The sequence below is a fragment of the Cryptomeria japonica genome, chromosome 10 (assembly GCF_030272615.1).
Source record: "Cryptomeria japonica chromosome 10, Sugi_1.0, whole genome shotgun sequence".
NCBI lineage: Eukaryota > Viridiplantae > Streptophyta > Pinopsida > Cupressales > Cupressaceae > Cryptomeria > Cryptomeria japonica.
Window position 1 is genome coordinate 7,726,553 of NC_081414.1, and position 16,037 is coordinate 7,742,589.

Below are 16,037 nucleotides of genomic sequence, written 5' to 3' on the forward strand. Positions count from 1 at the left end.
TTTCCTCCCATTATGCTCTTAAATTATGTTTCATACCATAATTATGTTAAAAGAGAGAGCTTCCCTTGGATTGATAGAAATTCTCTTCACAATTGCCACATTAATCATCCTGTTAGCAGCATTACTTACCAGTGTTACTGAAGAGAACAAAACAAACAATTAGTAGTGCAGACTCGCAGAGTATGACCGGCACTAAACCTGTGTAGAGAGGCAAGCCCTAACGCTTGCTTCTGTTCTTCTGTGAGGAGATATGCTTGCAAAATTGTTACTACAACTATACTGTCACATCATATTATCCGTTCTAAGTAGAGATATTTTGACTACAGTAATTTACATCAACCATGAGAAACCTTCAGTCTGTGTTGTCTGCTAAGAGAAACCACGATGCAATATCTACTTTTTAAAACTGATAGAACTTAGCACCACCAATAAAAAATCAAAATGTGACTTAAAAACAACTCTTCATCGAATTCTCTGAAATACTCCTTGCATATCATTAACCCCAAAAAATATTAAGGCAGAGAATATGGGAATAGGACATGCTGCCTAGTGGTTATTTTAATAGCTAGGGATGGGAAGAAGTGTGGCTCTTAAGGCTTAGACTAAGGAACTGCAACCAGAACATACGTTGTTTTAGAAAAGTATTTATGTTGTCAGTCAAGGCAAACCCTAGGTCCCCACTCCAAAAAAGCAAAAAGCAGACATCCCTAAAAAATAGGGAAGACTTTCTAAAAATAGCCATCCTGGGGATCGAGCTAAAAATGTCAAAAACGAAACTTCCTTAAAAAATAGGAAAAACAAAAAGCAAACTTTCCAAAAATAGAAAGTTGTTTGAATTCATTTAAATAAAGTGTGTTCTTCGTCCTTTGGCCTTTGTAGTCACTTTGACAGTGTCTAGACTCTGTTATCACTTGGTTTGCAAAAATTGACTTTCAATCCTTAAGACACAAACCATTCAAAACTTGACAAAACTGAGCAAAATTAAAGCGGAAGGCCATGTGACACTAACAAAAACCCTAGAAAGCAGGAAAGGAGAGGGTCCCTATTTTCAATGGGGTGATGTGTGAAAAAGGTCACAACATCGGGCGACTCTTCGAGGGGAATGTTCCTGAACATTCCTAAGATAAAATCCATTTCGAAACCCTAGATTCAAAAATTAATTATAGCTAACTTACCCGCTAGCTAGGAAGGGTACTCAAAAAGGAAGAGGAATCCTAAATAGTATCAAGATCTTTCATCCTTCAATTACAAGTGTGTGCAATTGTATTCATTTCCATCTCATAAGACCATTCTGACTCTTTGGTTCCGCCATGGCAAGTTATAGTTTAAGTGTTATTTTGTCTTAACTCCAAAAGCATCCTTGGATAGAGCCTCGCTGCGAGTGAACTTCCATAGCCCCGACGAGGTTATCTCTATAATCTCACGGAGATTGCTCTACTTCTGATGATTTATGTTTTGTTTTGAGGGTACACCTATAGAGATTTCTGCACACCCAAAAGCCAAGTATTTTGATTTTCTTCGTTTTCTTTTATTCTTTCTTGATATTTTTTTCTTTTCACACACTTCCACTCTTTGGCTCGTAAGCAATGAAGCTCACAATGGGCTTGAGCATTATAGTGGCGTTGAAGTAAGACTTTTGATGAATTTCTTTAAGTTTTCTCTCTTGCCATGACTTCACTTGGGAGACCAACATGACTCAGAGAATTTATTGTGTATAAGGTGTAATGATTGAAAGACTCAGTGTCGAGACACAATGGGTGATTCCCTTTCTAGTCAAGTACTAATCCTAACTTTAAGATACTTTAGAAACAATTAATCTAAAATTCAAAAGCTCTCCACAAATATTTACCAAAGGAATACCCCAAACGTAACTTGGCAAGGTCAAACCAGTGTGTGCGCGTGTTAAGCAACATCGCCCTTTTGCTAATGGGAATCCTCTTCTATTACTAAACTAAAGCACGCGAAAGCAAAAACAACAACAAACTAAACTAAGAAAACAAAGACAACTAAACTAAACACACAACCCAAACAAAACTATTCTAACTATGTACAAATAAGTCCCATCACAAAACTTAGGGCATGAAATAATGTTTCAGAAATTGCCCGTTAACGGGCAAAGGAATGTCATCACTTGTCAAGGTCTTCAATTTGAAAGCATTCTCTCCTAGTATCTTGGCAATTTGGTATGGTCCTTTCCATAAACATTCAAACTTATCGTGATCTCCTTTTCGTTCATGGGCTTTATCCCAACAAAGGACCAAATCTGAGATTCTGAATGCCTTACGATAGCTCGTCTATCAAACCATCATTTGACTGTCCCTTGATTTTTAGCAAATTTCTCCAAGGCCTGATCTCTTTGTTCTTCTAGTAACAACAGTTGTGAGAGGTGAATTCGAACTCTCTCTTTTGGGTCCAAAAATTCTTGCATAAATTTCATAGTCGCAATTCTCAGTTGGATCGGGAAAACTGGATCTTGTCCATAGACTAAATGATACGGGGAAGTGCCCAAGGATTTCTTGGCTCTTGTTTTGTCTGCCCATAGAGCAAACCTTAATTGAGTGTGCCAATCTTTCGGATTTTGCTCTAGCAACTTCTTGATTACATTGAGAAAACTCTTATTGGTTGATTCTGCCAATCCATTACCCTGGGGGTAATAATTTGATGAAAACTTTAAAGTGATACCATAGTCAAATGCCCAGTTAGAAAATCTTAAAGAAGTGAAAGCAGAACCATTATCACATACTAAAGCATGAGGGCATCCAAATCTTGTGATAATATGCTCTTCAATGAACTTAATGCCTGACCTTCAGACCAATCTGGTGCAAATCTTGTGCAATTCTTCAATGCCTGAGCTTCAGACCATCTGGTGCAATAATCAGTTGCTGTCAAAATGTATTTGTGCTGTGCTGATTATAGTGGGTTTATTGCTCCAATAAAATCAAGTCCCCACATAGCAAATGGTTTCACTTATGTGATTGGTTGCAGTGGCATTGTAGGGTTCTTTTCTCTAATTGCGGCAACTTGACAAATGTGGCACGTCTTTACATGTTCACAGGTATCCTTAAAAATAGTAGGCCAATAATATCCCACCCTTAAGATCTGGAAAGCAGTTGCTTGGCTTCCTCCGTGACCCATTCCGAATTTGGAGTGGAAATGTTCTATGATTCTTTTAGCTTCATCATTTCCCACACATTGAAGTTATATACCTTCATGATTCTTTCTATAGAGTACTGATCCTTAAAGCATGTAGCACTGACACTTGAGTCTAAAAGCTCGCTTCTGTGCTGTGTTCATGGGAGCAGGGTATCTGTGATCTACCAAATATGACATTATATCGTAGTACCATTCCACTTGGGAGACATCGGTCAAAACATACGCTTGTTGCACTAATTCAGGTCCTTCAATTGCCATAGTTTGTGTTAGAGCTTGTCCTCAGACTAGCTTCATTGGTTGCAACTCAATATCATATTCCTGGATAGTGGTGACCCACTTTCCTCGTCTTTCTCCTAGCTCATTCTGCATCAGGAGTGTCTTAACAGCAACATCAAGAACGATGGCAAAAATTTTGCTTCTTAAAATATAGTGCCTAAACTTCTTAATGGCCTTTACCAATGAGTAAGCCTGCTTTTCAACATTAGGATACCTTAGCTCTACATCCTTGAGGGGTGAGCTCATGAAAGCTATAGGATGCTCTTCTTTTTCTTCTGTCCACTGTGTGAGTATTGCGGCACATGAATGTTCTGATGCAAAGGAATACAAGTAAAATGGTTTGGTGTAGTCCGGACTGACCAAAACAGGAGCATTAGTTATAGCTTGCTTGATTTCCTCAAACGCTATCGTTGATTGTGGTGTCCATTCCATCTTTGCACCCTTTTTCAACATTTCATTTAAGGGTTTCACTATCAAGGCGAAATCAGTGATAAACTTTCTAACAAAATTAATCTTCCCGAAGAAAGATCTCAACTCTTTTTGGCTAGAAGGCAGATGGATTCTTGAAATAGCCTCAATACGCTCAGGATCAATTAATATACCCTTCTCTATGATTAGGTGTCCTAACAACTTGCCTTCAGTGACCCCGAATATGCATTTCTTTGGATTTAAGGAAATCCCATACCTTCGATACCTCTGGAATATCTTTCTTAGGTCTTCGACATGATTCTCCCTTTCTTTTGAGAACACATTAAGATCATCCCTGTAGATGATTATACATCTTCCAATCAGCTCTTTGAAAGCAATATCCATGGCCCTCTGAAATGTGGCTCCTGCATTGATTAACCCAAAGGGCATCCTTTTGTAGGCAAATGTTCCCCATTTTGTTGTGAATGCAGTCTTCAGTTTGTCTTCATATTCAACGAGTCCCTGATTATACCCTGAATATCCGTCCAGGAAGGACATCATATGTGATCCATTCACAATTTGCAAAACTTCGTCAAGAGATGGTAAGGGATAATTGTCTTTCTCTGAGGCTTTGTTTAAATTACGGAAATCGACACACAATCTAATCTCTCCATTCTTCTTTCGACCAAGTTGGCGACCCACGTTGAATGGCGCACTGGGAATATGACCCCTGCTGCTAATATTTTCTTTACTTCTTGGTATATGAGAGGCTCCAATAGTGGGTTAATTGGCCTTTGGTGTTGCTTGAAAGGTTTACTGTCTTGCTTGAGGGGAATCATGTGTGTGATGATAGAAGTATCATAAGTTCTCAAGTCTTCATAGCTATGCCATCTGCATACTCCTCTAAAGCCTGAATTATTCCAGCCTTTTCTTCTGGTGTACAAACTTTGCCTATGTACACATTTCTGATATTGTCTTTGGTTCCTACATTGACTTTCTTGTACTGGTCACCATCAGTCTTTTGAGTCTTTATTTCATTGATTTGGTCCTGATCAAACATCCTCTCTAACTGTATCATTCCCAAATTTAAGACACCATCATCATCAAATTCGGCCTCTTCCTCTGTCTCCTCATCATCAAACATCTGGGTTGCAAATACATCTGAACTTGTCAAAAACTCACAAATTTGATCATCATCCTTGAATACCTGGAAATTCGTGATATTATCTGGGATTGAGGGGGTTAATGATAGTTCTATGGAAAGCCGATCCATGTTCTCTATGGCAAGAGGCTCAAGTGAACTTGTTGCTTGAGCTAAGGTATTGGCAATTTGATTATCTGTCCGTTCTACTAACTGAATATTGAAAGCATCAAAGCTCTCGAGGAGATCCCAGATTCTGTTATGGTAATGAGATAATCTCTTGCCATGGCAGACATACTGCTTTCTTACTTGCTTCACTACTATCTCTGAATCTCCAAAGGCTTGTACAATTTTAGCTCCTTTACTTATGGCGAACAACAACCCGTGAACTAGTGATTCATACTCTGCTACATTATTTGTGTAGGGAAACTGGAGTTTGCGAGCTATAAGAAGCATCTCCCCATCGGGACTAGTTAATTTGAATCCGGCTCCTTCTCCTTTCTTTGAATAGGATCCATCAAACCTTAGGATCCAAGCTTGCCCTTTTGGTTGAAACCATACTGAAATTTGTTCTTCCTTTTCTTGCTGAGGTGACGGAGCTTGGACCTCCATGATACTTCGATCAAGTTCTTCTAACACTTGGTTTATTTTACCTTCAAGTTCTTGTTTGATCGTCCTCCTGGACGATGAAGCTTGTGTTTCAAAGGTGCGCTTACGACGATCTTACAATTGATCTTCCTCCGTATATTCAACTGTGTTTTCCTGAGGCTCATGCTTTTGATGATCTTGTTTACTTTCTGTATCACTTTCAGGATCTGCAAACTGCTGGAGCATTTGACGAGCTTCCTTGATCGCTTTGTGGCACATTTTGCAAGTGAACTCTAAATGAAGTGTGTCATGGACTCGACACCAATTGGTCAGCAACAATTCATGAATCTTACTTTTCATTTCCACTCTCCGACATATACTTGTCCAGAAATTCTTTGAAACTCTCAAATAGTTTCTCTTCTTTGTCTGGATCATCAAGTAATGTGAGCTCTGATCCTTCTTCAATTGTTTCCCTGATGGAGGAGGTCTATAATGTCAAGACTTCATTTACTCCAGGTGTATAGGAACCTAGGTAGCACTTGCATGTAGAATTTGACTTTGTAGCCTAGGATAGGCATCGTTCTGAGAATATTATTTTGATTCAAAGCCTAGATTCTTATACTCTTAAAATCAGAAAACAATCTTTTACTTTTTTATGTCTTTGTGTTATTTCATGTTCTCAAAGCAGTTAACTCTTAAAATCAGAAAACAATCTTTTACGTTTTTACGTATTTGTGTTATTTCATGTTCTCAAAGAGGTTATCATAGATAAAGTATCAAGTATTTAGCTAATCCAAGATATAATCTAATCAGACCTTGATAAAGAAGAGAGAACAAGTTAATCAATATCTTAGTGTGCAGAGATAGACATTTCAGATATTGTAATAAGGGAATACCCCAGGTTTAGCAGAGCCTAGAGTGCAGAGGAGAACAAGTTATTTTCTCCTTTTCGTTGGCTACTGATTGGACAATCCTAATCATTGAAGGTAGCTGCTCACAGGAATAATCAGGCAATCAGTTGGGAACACCAACAGTTGACTGGATGGTATTTGTGATGTTTATGTTTTAGATATAATGTGAAGGTTTTATTTAAGGGTCCTTGTCCCTTTTATATAAACTTTTACATACAATATCAATTAACTCTTCCTACTAGATATACTGTAGTTGCTATCAACAGTATGACATCTACAACACAAATGGAGCGAGTCTACGAAGCACCCTTCTAACTAGATGATTGAAAAAATCGCGAGAGACAACCCCTTGAATAAGCCTAGAATGGGTGTAGTTGTGCCAAACAGACTATACACCAACCATATACCATATAGAAGACAAAAACTAGACTTTGAACTCATAGAATCATCACCTATTAAGAATTTAAGACAATTTAGACACCCAAATCTATTGAGTGAAACCTTGGTGGAGGGGACTTCCATCTTTCATAGGCACAAGAATGCATGCTCGAGCTAGACACATTGGTATTTGATACCTTTAAGTAGCTCCATACGACACAAAGCTTGAATTATCTGTTCATCATCCTAGAACAAATAGAGTATTGTCACTTTCTAATTCAAGAACCCTATTGTGATGTGTAACCACTGTTGGAAATATTGTTTGTCATTGATGTCAAAGGAAGGCTATTGCCTTGATTGAAGTCTAAGATTGTCATTGATGTCACGATGGAATCAGCAGGTTCAAGGAGAAGAAATTGCAATGGCCAAAGGCCACTAATCATTTTCCTATTTCTTTTTGGCTAAGACAAATTTAAATACAAGGCTGGACGACCACCCTTTGGAGTTTTCAATGAAACTCACGCTTTGGATTTTGCAAAGAAACTCATATGTAAATGAAGACTAAATTGCTCAGGTTTAGCAACCGAGGATCATAGTATAAGAGCAGCAGAACATATATTTATGAAAAGCAGCATCTAATTATCATGTAGACAACAATTTATAATAAAGTAGAAGCAATTATAATGGTGGCAGCATATGAACTTGTGGATTAAAGAATATTAAACAGTAAAAGGATTTAAAAATGAGGCCAACTCTCCATGAAGTGGCGCATCCTTTGGTAAAGTTTTTATAAAAAAAATAAATACATGAAAAGGCCGACTCCCTTGGTGGAATTGCACTCCTTGAAGGGAGTTAAACCTTTGGGACAACTTGTTCCCTTTAAAGAGAGATCGCCTCCCTTCACAAAGGCATACAATTGAGTATAAATGCAACGAGATTTTGACATAGAGAAAGCAAGTTTTTCAAGGTAATATTATATGAATTAAAATAGGTCCAAAGTAGACCTAGAGCAGAATGGAGCAGCAAGTATGAAGTGATATTTTTCCTTTTAAACAGCAGATATATAAGCAGATTTGAAAGGAAAATATGCAGAACTGAAGGGGTGTTCTTTCACTTTATCTCCTGAGACATCTGTGATCATCCTTTAGAGTCTTCTCTCTGTATTCTGGGAACTTCATCATCTCAAGCAATGGGACAGAGACGTTCATTTGTGTCAAAGCATTGGCAATGTCAAATGATGTGGCAACGGGTATTGGGGAAGTAGCTGCCATATTCTCCCTCTCTCCCTTTTGCAGTTTTGTTATCTGAACCTCTTTCTCTTTTTTGCCTGGGTCCTTATCTTGGATATTACTCATTCTATTTATTGGTTTAGATATTTTATTGACTTCTTTTATGAACATTCCGAAGGGTTTTCCCTGCTCGGGGTTTATAGTTCTGTTTCTGAGAGCATAGGTTTTTTTGGCTTGTTCCACTGCAGCCGTCGTGATTCTTTCCCTTTCTTCCTCAGTGGGGACCCTGAGTTTGATCCATGTGAGGGTGGCAGATGGTTACATTTGGATTCCTTGGCATACAAGGACTCCCTACTCAGAATGCTTAAAACTGTATCTAAGTGACTGGGGGTGCTCCTCCCAAGTACGACTGTAAACCAGTATATCATCAAAGAACACCAAAACTGATTTCCTCAACTGATGTCTGAAGACTTTGTTCATTGTGGATTGGAAAGTAGCAGGTGCATTGGTTAGCCCAAATGGCATAACCACAAACTCAAAATGTCCATAATGACAATGAAAAATAGTCTTCTCAATATCCTGCTCACGGACACTAATCTGGTGATAGCCTGATCTCAAATCAATCTTTGAAAAATAGCAGGCACCATGTAACTCATCTATGAGCTCATCAATATGCGGAATGGGATATCTGTTTTTGATCGTCCGCTTATTAAGGGCCCTGTAATCTATACACATCCACAATGTGCCATCCTTCTTCTTCACCAAAACAACTGAAGAAGCAAAGGGGGACTTGCTAGGCCGAACATGTCCCATAGCCAGAAGCTCCTGTATGGTTTTCTCTATTTCATCTTTCAGGCGCTTCGAATGTCTTTATGGAGTAATCATCACTGGCTTTGCACCCTCCTCTAGCTCAATGATGTGCTCAAAACCCCTATTTGGTGGCCTCCTTGATGGTATGTCAGTGAAAACCTTGTTATGTTTGGTTCTCAGTATCTAAATGTCAGGACGATATTCAACTTTCTGAGCATCCTGCTGTATAGGCATAATCATACACTCTGTTACCCACTTAGTCTGATCGTGGCATACAAGCCTCTCCATCCGCCTGCGTGTAATCATCCTAAAGTTGCTGTCCTTTTCAGCACATGTGTCTTTCCATCAAGAGTGAAAGACATCTCCATCTCCTGCAAGTCAAGTGTAAACTTGCCTAGCTCATGCAACCACCTCATACCAAGGACCAAATCTGTATCTCCCATCTGAACCACATAGAAATCAATTTTGAACTCATAATTGTTTACACGCAATGGGAGTTGTGTAATTATCCTGTTACACTTTAAAGTGTAACCATCTGCCACCCTCAATGATGTGCTCAAAATCTCTATCTGGTGGCCTCCCTGATGGTATGCCACTGAAAACCTTGTTATGTTTGGTTCTCAGTATCTGAATGTCGGGACGATATTCAACTTTCTGAGCATCCTGTTGTATAGGCATAATCATACACTATGCTGCCTACTTAGTCTAATCGTGGCGTACAAGCCTCTCCATCCGCCCGAGTGTAATCATCCTAAAGTTGATGTCCTTAATAGCTTTCAGCACATGTGTCTTTCCATCAACAGTGAAAGACATCTCCATCTCCTGCAAGTCAAGTGTAAACTTGCCTAGCTCATGCAACCACCTCATACCAAGGACCAAATCTGTAACATCCATCTGAACCACATAGAAATCAATTTTGAACTCATAATTGTTTACACACAATGGGAGTTGTGTAATCCTCCTGTTACACTTTAAAGTGTAACTATCTGCCACCCTCACACGGATGCCCTCAAACTCCTCTGTTTGGATTCCTCTCTTCTCAACTAACTTGGCATCAATAAAGTTATGTGTGGCTCCGGTATCTAGTAGGGTAATAACTTTCTGACTAGCAAGTACTCTTCTCATTCTGAATGACCCTTCCTGCTGAATACTAGTGAGAAGTGCCTCCTTAAGGTGTTCATCACCTTCTGCATCCGTCTTGTCAAGTCTTGGAGGACCCCGTGTGTCATTTTCAGCCTCTAAATCATCATAACCAGCAGGCTGACCTTCTTGATCAGATTCTGAATCATCCTAATATGCCCACATTACTTTGTTTGCTTTGCCCTTAGGCCTCAAAGGACAGTCATGGTTGGCATCATATGGACCTTTGCAATAAAAACATAGTTTTTTCTGCCTCAAATCGTTAAGTGTCTCACGATCTAAGGGGGGAGCTGCCGTCTTCCCTTTGTCATCATTTCTAAAGTCTGATTTTTCCTTCCCTTTGCTGTAATTCTTATTATCTTTGAAAGACGTTGATCCTTTTGACCCAAATTTATTCTGTGTGGCTGTCACATCCATAGTTTGTGCCTTTTTAATGGCAAGTAGAAGTGTTGGGGAATTAAATGCTTTGACCCAACCTCTGAAAGGCTCCACGAGTCCCTCTATAAACAAGACTACTAACTGCTGATTTGACATGTTAGTTACCATGCATGACAATTTCAAAAACTTTGAAACATACACCTCCAAGTTCCCTGTTTGTTTCAGCTGTGGTAACTCATTGAAGTAAGACTGTGGGTCTTTCTTATCAAACCTCTCCACTAACAAACCTGCAAACTCCTGATAGGTGATTATCTCATCATGTTGGACAGTGATGAGTCCATTATGCCACCACTCATGTGCAGTACCGTGCAAATGTAAAATTGCAAACTTAATTGCATCCCTTTCAATCATGGGTCTCAGTGTGAAGTATGTATCCAGTTTATGGATCCAGAACCTAGCTGTAACTGCACCGCTGCCATCATAATAAGGTAGAGTGAGCTTGCTTGTGGCAAACTCAAGATGTCAATGTTGGAAACAAGGCCTCCTCTCTTTCCTGTTTCTCTCTACCTCCCGTTTTTGTCTCATGAACTGATCAAAATTCAGATTCTGCCTAACATTAGGTGGAAGAAGACTCCACTCATCATGTACCGTCATGACATTATCAACAAAGATAGGCTTTGCCTCAGCTCTAGCAACATCCTCAGGTTCCTCTACCAAGAAATTAGGCCTTGAAGGCCTGTCAACTGTGCGTGTAGCTGCCTTGTGCGGTCTAGGAATATTGGCTACACTCCTATTATCCTCTGGTTCCTGATTGTGTCGGTTTGGAGGATTCATATGCTCCATCATGGTGAGTGCTTGTAAAGCCTGAGCAACCTGCTGCTGCCCTGTAGCCATAGTCCTAAAAAATTCTTGTCTCCTCATCCTCAGCTCTGTGGCCTCTGGGTGGGCTGCCTGTATGCCTATCACCCATAGTGTCTGATTGCCTATTAAGACTCTGTTCTCCTTCAAGGAGGGCTCTTCTGCGTGTGTAATACTTGTGTGAACCCGCTTCCTGTGACTGCATGGAACTTCTAAACCCTTAGGATGGCGGGATTTAGCTCTGATACCACTGTAAGAACCTACCAAGGGTTCTCAACTCAGACAACGGAGGTTTAGTTGAACCTGTTGCGTTTTATGTTTTTTATTTTGCAATTTCGAACAACAAAGCTAGTTTTGAACAAAATCCTACCCTTTCAAGGAAGAAAGGTATGGCAGATCTGCAGGCCGTACATGCACAAAAACCCCAGCTGTAAACACACTTATTTCTGCCTCTGTTCTGACTTAGTGGCTGCAATCAATCCTTTGCATAAAATGAATAAAACCCTTTCTAATCTGCCCAATCTTGGTTTCTGGATAAAACCAACTGAAAGCAAAATCAATTGATATTTCACAGCCTCTAATGCTGTTGCACATAAATCCACCGTTTCCCTGTACCGATACTCTCAGATCATCTGTAGGAAGAAACCCCTGCTGAAACCCTCAAGCCAAAGTCTCCTCAAAGCAAACTCAATATCAAAACTTCACATAATGAAAAGAAGACCTAAAAACTTCTTTTATCTCTCCCCTTTAGGGTTTGGTGCGATTCCCAAGAAAAGTACGATTTGGCATTAAATGATGTTTTAACTTTTAATATTTATTTTTGACTATTGAAGCTTCAAAAATAAATCTCTTTTCAGTTTAATATAAAAGTGGTCCCATCCGATGAGAAATAGACCCTCACTTAAGTTATAACTTAAAGTGACTTAAAAATATTAGAACATTAAAGTTCGCCATTTAATATTTAATTAAAGTAATTAAATATTAATATCTCTCTAAGTATCCATCAGAATTGCCTACTGCCGTCAGAATTGGAGATTGCCAAGCCATACTCTGCCACTGCCCAACCCACTGGCTAAAAATAGCAGGACTGCTAAAAATAGAAAGTTTCTCAAACGGAGTCCTGGAGACCTCAAATGAAAGCCATTCCTGTAATGCTCACTCTGAAGATGAAAAATCAATCTCCGGGAGACCCTCTTACCAACCTCATCAGCCTACGAGGGTCAGTGATAGGCTAATCTACTCAGCTGACAGATGTCAACTAGAAGGGGACATCACAAATAAATGCAATGCCATTCTAGCAGATTTTGCAAGAAAAAGAATGTGAGATGTGAAGATCAAATAAGAAGTGGAAAGAAGCATGCATGATATAAAAGTATATATCATTTAAACACAAGAAAGATTTATGAGGAATCAAGAATAAATCATTCAAAGCAGATTTTGTGAAGGGAGTATATACAAATTGGTGAAGGAAAGTATATATGAATAAGAAGAAGACTTTTATGAAGGAATTAGATGTGACCATCATCCGTTAAAGTTGCAACATCCAAGTAGGTGGAACCTAGTTCTTTTTTGGAGGTTGGTGCTTCCTAAAGGAGAGATTGGTGTCTCTCGCTAAGTCGGTGCTTAGCAGTGGGGGTTGGTGCCTATGAATTGAGGGGGTGGTTGTCTCTTGTGGGTTGTTGTGTATGGAATTTATAGAAGAGTTTAATATAAGTAATATTGTTGTTGTGGTTTTCTCCCATAAGGGCTTTCATGTAAATCGTGTGTTCTACTTGTGTTGAGTAATTGTTGCATCTTATGAGAATGACATTGTGCAATTGAGTTTAGAGATGATCAGAAGTTTTTTCTGAGTGCCAATGTGAATTTTCCAAGCTTGGAGTCTTGGAGGACCTTCATACAAATTTGCCCTTGTCCTTTGAATGCTTAGCAGGGGCATTGGAAACATTTCTGAGCAATCCTTTCATGTATTTGAATACTATTCTGCCCCCTGGGTCTGATTATGTTTTAAAACTGATTCATAATGCCATTTAGGAGTTTGATGAAGTTTGAATGAACATTTATTAAAATCAGCACTTTAACTTCTATGTTATGTTGCGAGTATCTTGTTTTATGCTTGTCTCTTATCTTGAATGAAATCTGAATGTAAACATCAACAAACTCTCTTCATTGGAAACAAACTTGCAAACAAACATAAAAAAATCAGGGGTGGTTATTACATATGCTGTAGATGCATATTTAACACTGGTTTTTCCCAATATCATGTTGGAGTTAAGGTGTGTCATCAGATGATGGATGCATATTTAACACTGGTTTTTTCTGCATTCACATACCCTGGAAATACTAGCTAGCACCATAATGGGGAATGTGAGGAACCTAAGTGTTTGTCAGGTTTGCCTATTACACAGCAATTGCACAGGAAACATTACTTAAAATTGTGATGAATTGCACATATGCACTAGATGTATTAGGTGTGTCATGAGATGAAGGAAACATTCATAGTTGTGCTACAGGGGCTGAATTGCAGCTACCCTAGGCATTTTGGACATGCATGAAAAAAGAGACATTATCAATTATAAATCTAAATTTAGATTTTGGAGTTGTTTCAAAACATAATTCAGCAGCCACTTAAGAAACTAACGAAACCAAAAAAGATGTTTTCAAAATTTCTGAGTTTTGACCATAGACTTGCAATGAAACGTAAGAAAGAAGATTACTCGATTTTCCTTGCTTTGTTGATTTCAAAAAGTGAATTAGAAGCAATTTCAGAAGCTACAGAAACTTTGCTAGTATTTTTCTAAATTTCTAGCACATACTTATACACTAAAACATAAGAAAAGAAGAGTACTCGATATCCATGCTTCATTAATTTCAAGAGTCTTGGGCAAATTCCTCGTGTCAGTGGATGAATTTAGAAGATTATAAACAAGAGGTGAGAAATTGGGCAATAAAGTGATCAGAGATTTGGTTTCCCTTCTTTTCAAACCATACCTCTCTGGTGACTGCATGAACTACACAAAAGCTCATTTCAATGAGATATTTCTTTCATCACATTTTAGCAATCCCTTTGTGAAAACTGGACCTAGTACAAAGGATGTGCGTTGCTCGACTTAAGGTGTAATCCTCTGTTTTCTGAATATTTTCTTTTTTCTTATATGCAGTTGACACTTACACTCTCGATGTCAGTTTTAATTTTATAGGTGGTGAACCTTGAGAAAAATGCTCCAAAATTATATGGTGGCCCTGGAACTTCCTAACGATATACTACTCAATAATATGAGTTGGAAAGTCTTAATTAACAGGTTATTCCTTGAAACTATTATCTTTTTCTTTCTACATGAGATGTAGTCCTTTTAAGAATTTAGTTTGCATGTTTAACCTGGTATTTATTTAATGTAGATGGTAACTATGTTTTTTAAAGGTTCATATCTTTCTTTTACTGTCCATGCAGGTCAACTGTGGATTGGAAAATATCAATTGATCAAGTTGATGCCAGTTTATATTAATAGACGATATATCAACTTGTTCCTGTAAATAATCTCTCTAGTTTTAATTTTATATGTGAGTTTTCATCAAAACCATATTTCATCGAGAAGAGTGCGGGACAATGGCATTACAGGCCATTAAGGTATGTTGAATGTTGATTCACGTGCTAAGTTGCCCTCGCTAATAAGTGATTGTTTGGTTGACAACATGTGCACCTGTTGACTATGATCACATAAATAATTCCCAATCTGGTTGGCACTTCATAATAGGCTACCATCTGTCGTAATCGTCTTGCAGCTCTCTCAAAAACTCTTCGTAAACAGCCATTTTTTCTGCTCATCAATCTTTTATCTTGCGCTTGAAATTCTTGCTTCACTGTAATGACCTCAGGGATCGATGTATCACAAAACAAACCTTTTATTTCTTCTGGGAGGTTTTAGTTGCAGGAATACATCCTCTTTGTAAGTAATATATAACATCAAATAAAAAAAAATAGCAAGAAAATTAATATTAAACCATTTTTTTTCTGAAATTGCCAGACTTCCAAATATCAGCAAATCCAATTTGGACGAGGATATTTGCAATCAGCAATGTATTAACCGCAAGGCTTGAAGGATCTACAAATCACATAGTACCCAAGGGTCTAGACTCTAGACTCTAAACGAATAAGAAATATCCGAAGGGTCCAAGAAAGCACACCCTCGTGCGACAAAAAACATGATTTAAATGGGTTTGTTAGTTTTTATTGATAAAAGCAGGGGGTTTATGCAAATGCTTGTTACTCAAAACAACAATCTAACAATATGTTGAACTCGATCAAGTGGTTGAAAGGTGTCGGATATTTTGAATAAACTTGTTAGCAGGAGTAACAGAGATGACACTTAAACTAGCAACCTCTATGATTCAAGTTTCACTTTCTCTTGCTCTTGGAGATGGGGCACTATAGTTGCAAGAGACTGAAGATTTAAAAAGATTTAAGGGGGACAATTTAAAAGTCAATGCATCAGTTCGCAGATTGGTTGGCAACTAGCTTCCTTAGAAGGAGATGGTTTGGAAATTTTGGCTTTAGTTGTATGTGTTAAGCATGAGTGGGTTATTTAAAGATGTGAGAGTTTGTAGAGAATGCTATTCCTTTTAAACAATATTGTTTAGTTGAATTCATTTTAGTTAAATTCATTTGTTACTTGGAACAACAAAAAGATGTATTTAGTGAAAATAAAAGGTATTGTGTCATGGTAGGAATGTTTTTGTGGGATGGCAGTTTGGGGGTCATTTTTTGGAGGG

At 38.4% G+C, this 16,037-nt stretch overlaps 1 protein-coding gene across 3 annotated transcripts in view; it reads left to right on the top strand.

Moving 5' to 3' along the window:
- LOC131069391 (uncharacterized) overlaps window positions 1-15,180 on the top strand; it is a 40,364-nt gene extending 25,184 nt beyond the window's left edge. The window contains exons 6-7 of one of the 3 annotated variants that reach the window (XM_058004786.2): window positions 14,429-14,569; window positions 14,719-15,180. In XM_058004786.2, coding sequence (XP_057860769.1) covers window positions 14,429-14,432 — 4 coding nt within the window. In that variant the 3' untranslated portion in view covers window positions 14,433-14,569; window positions 14,719-15,180. The remainder of the gene's footprint in view (window positions 1-14,428; window positions 14,570-14,718) is intronic. The other 2 variants (XM_058004784.2, XM_058004785.2) reach the window with 2 other exon arrangements.
- Window positions 15,181-16,037: the final 857 nt, after the last annotated feature.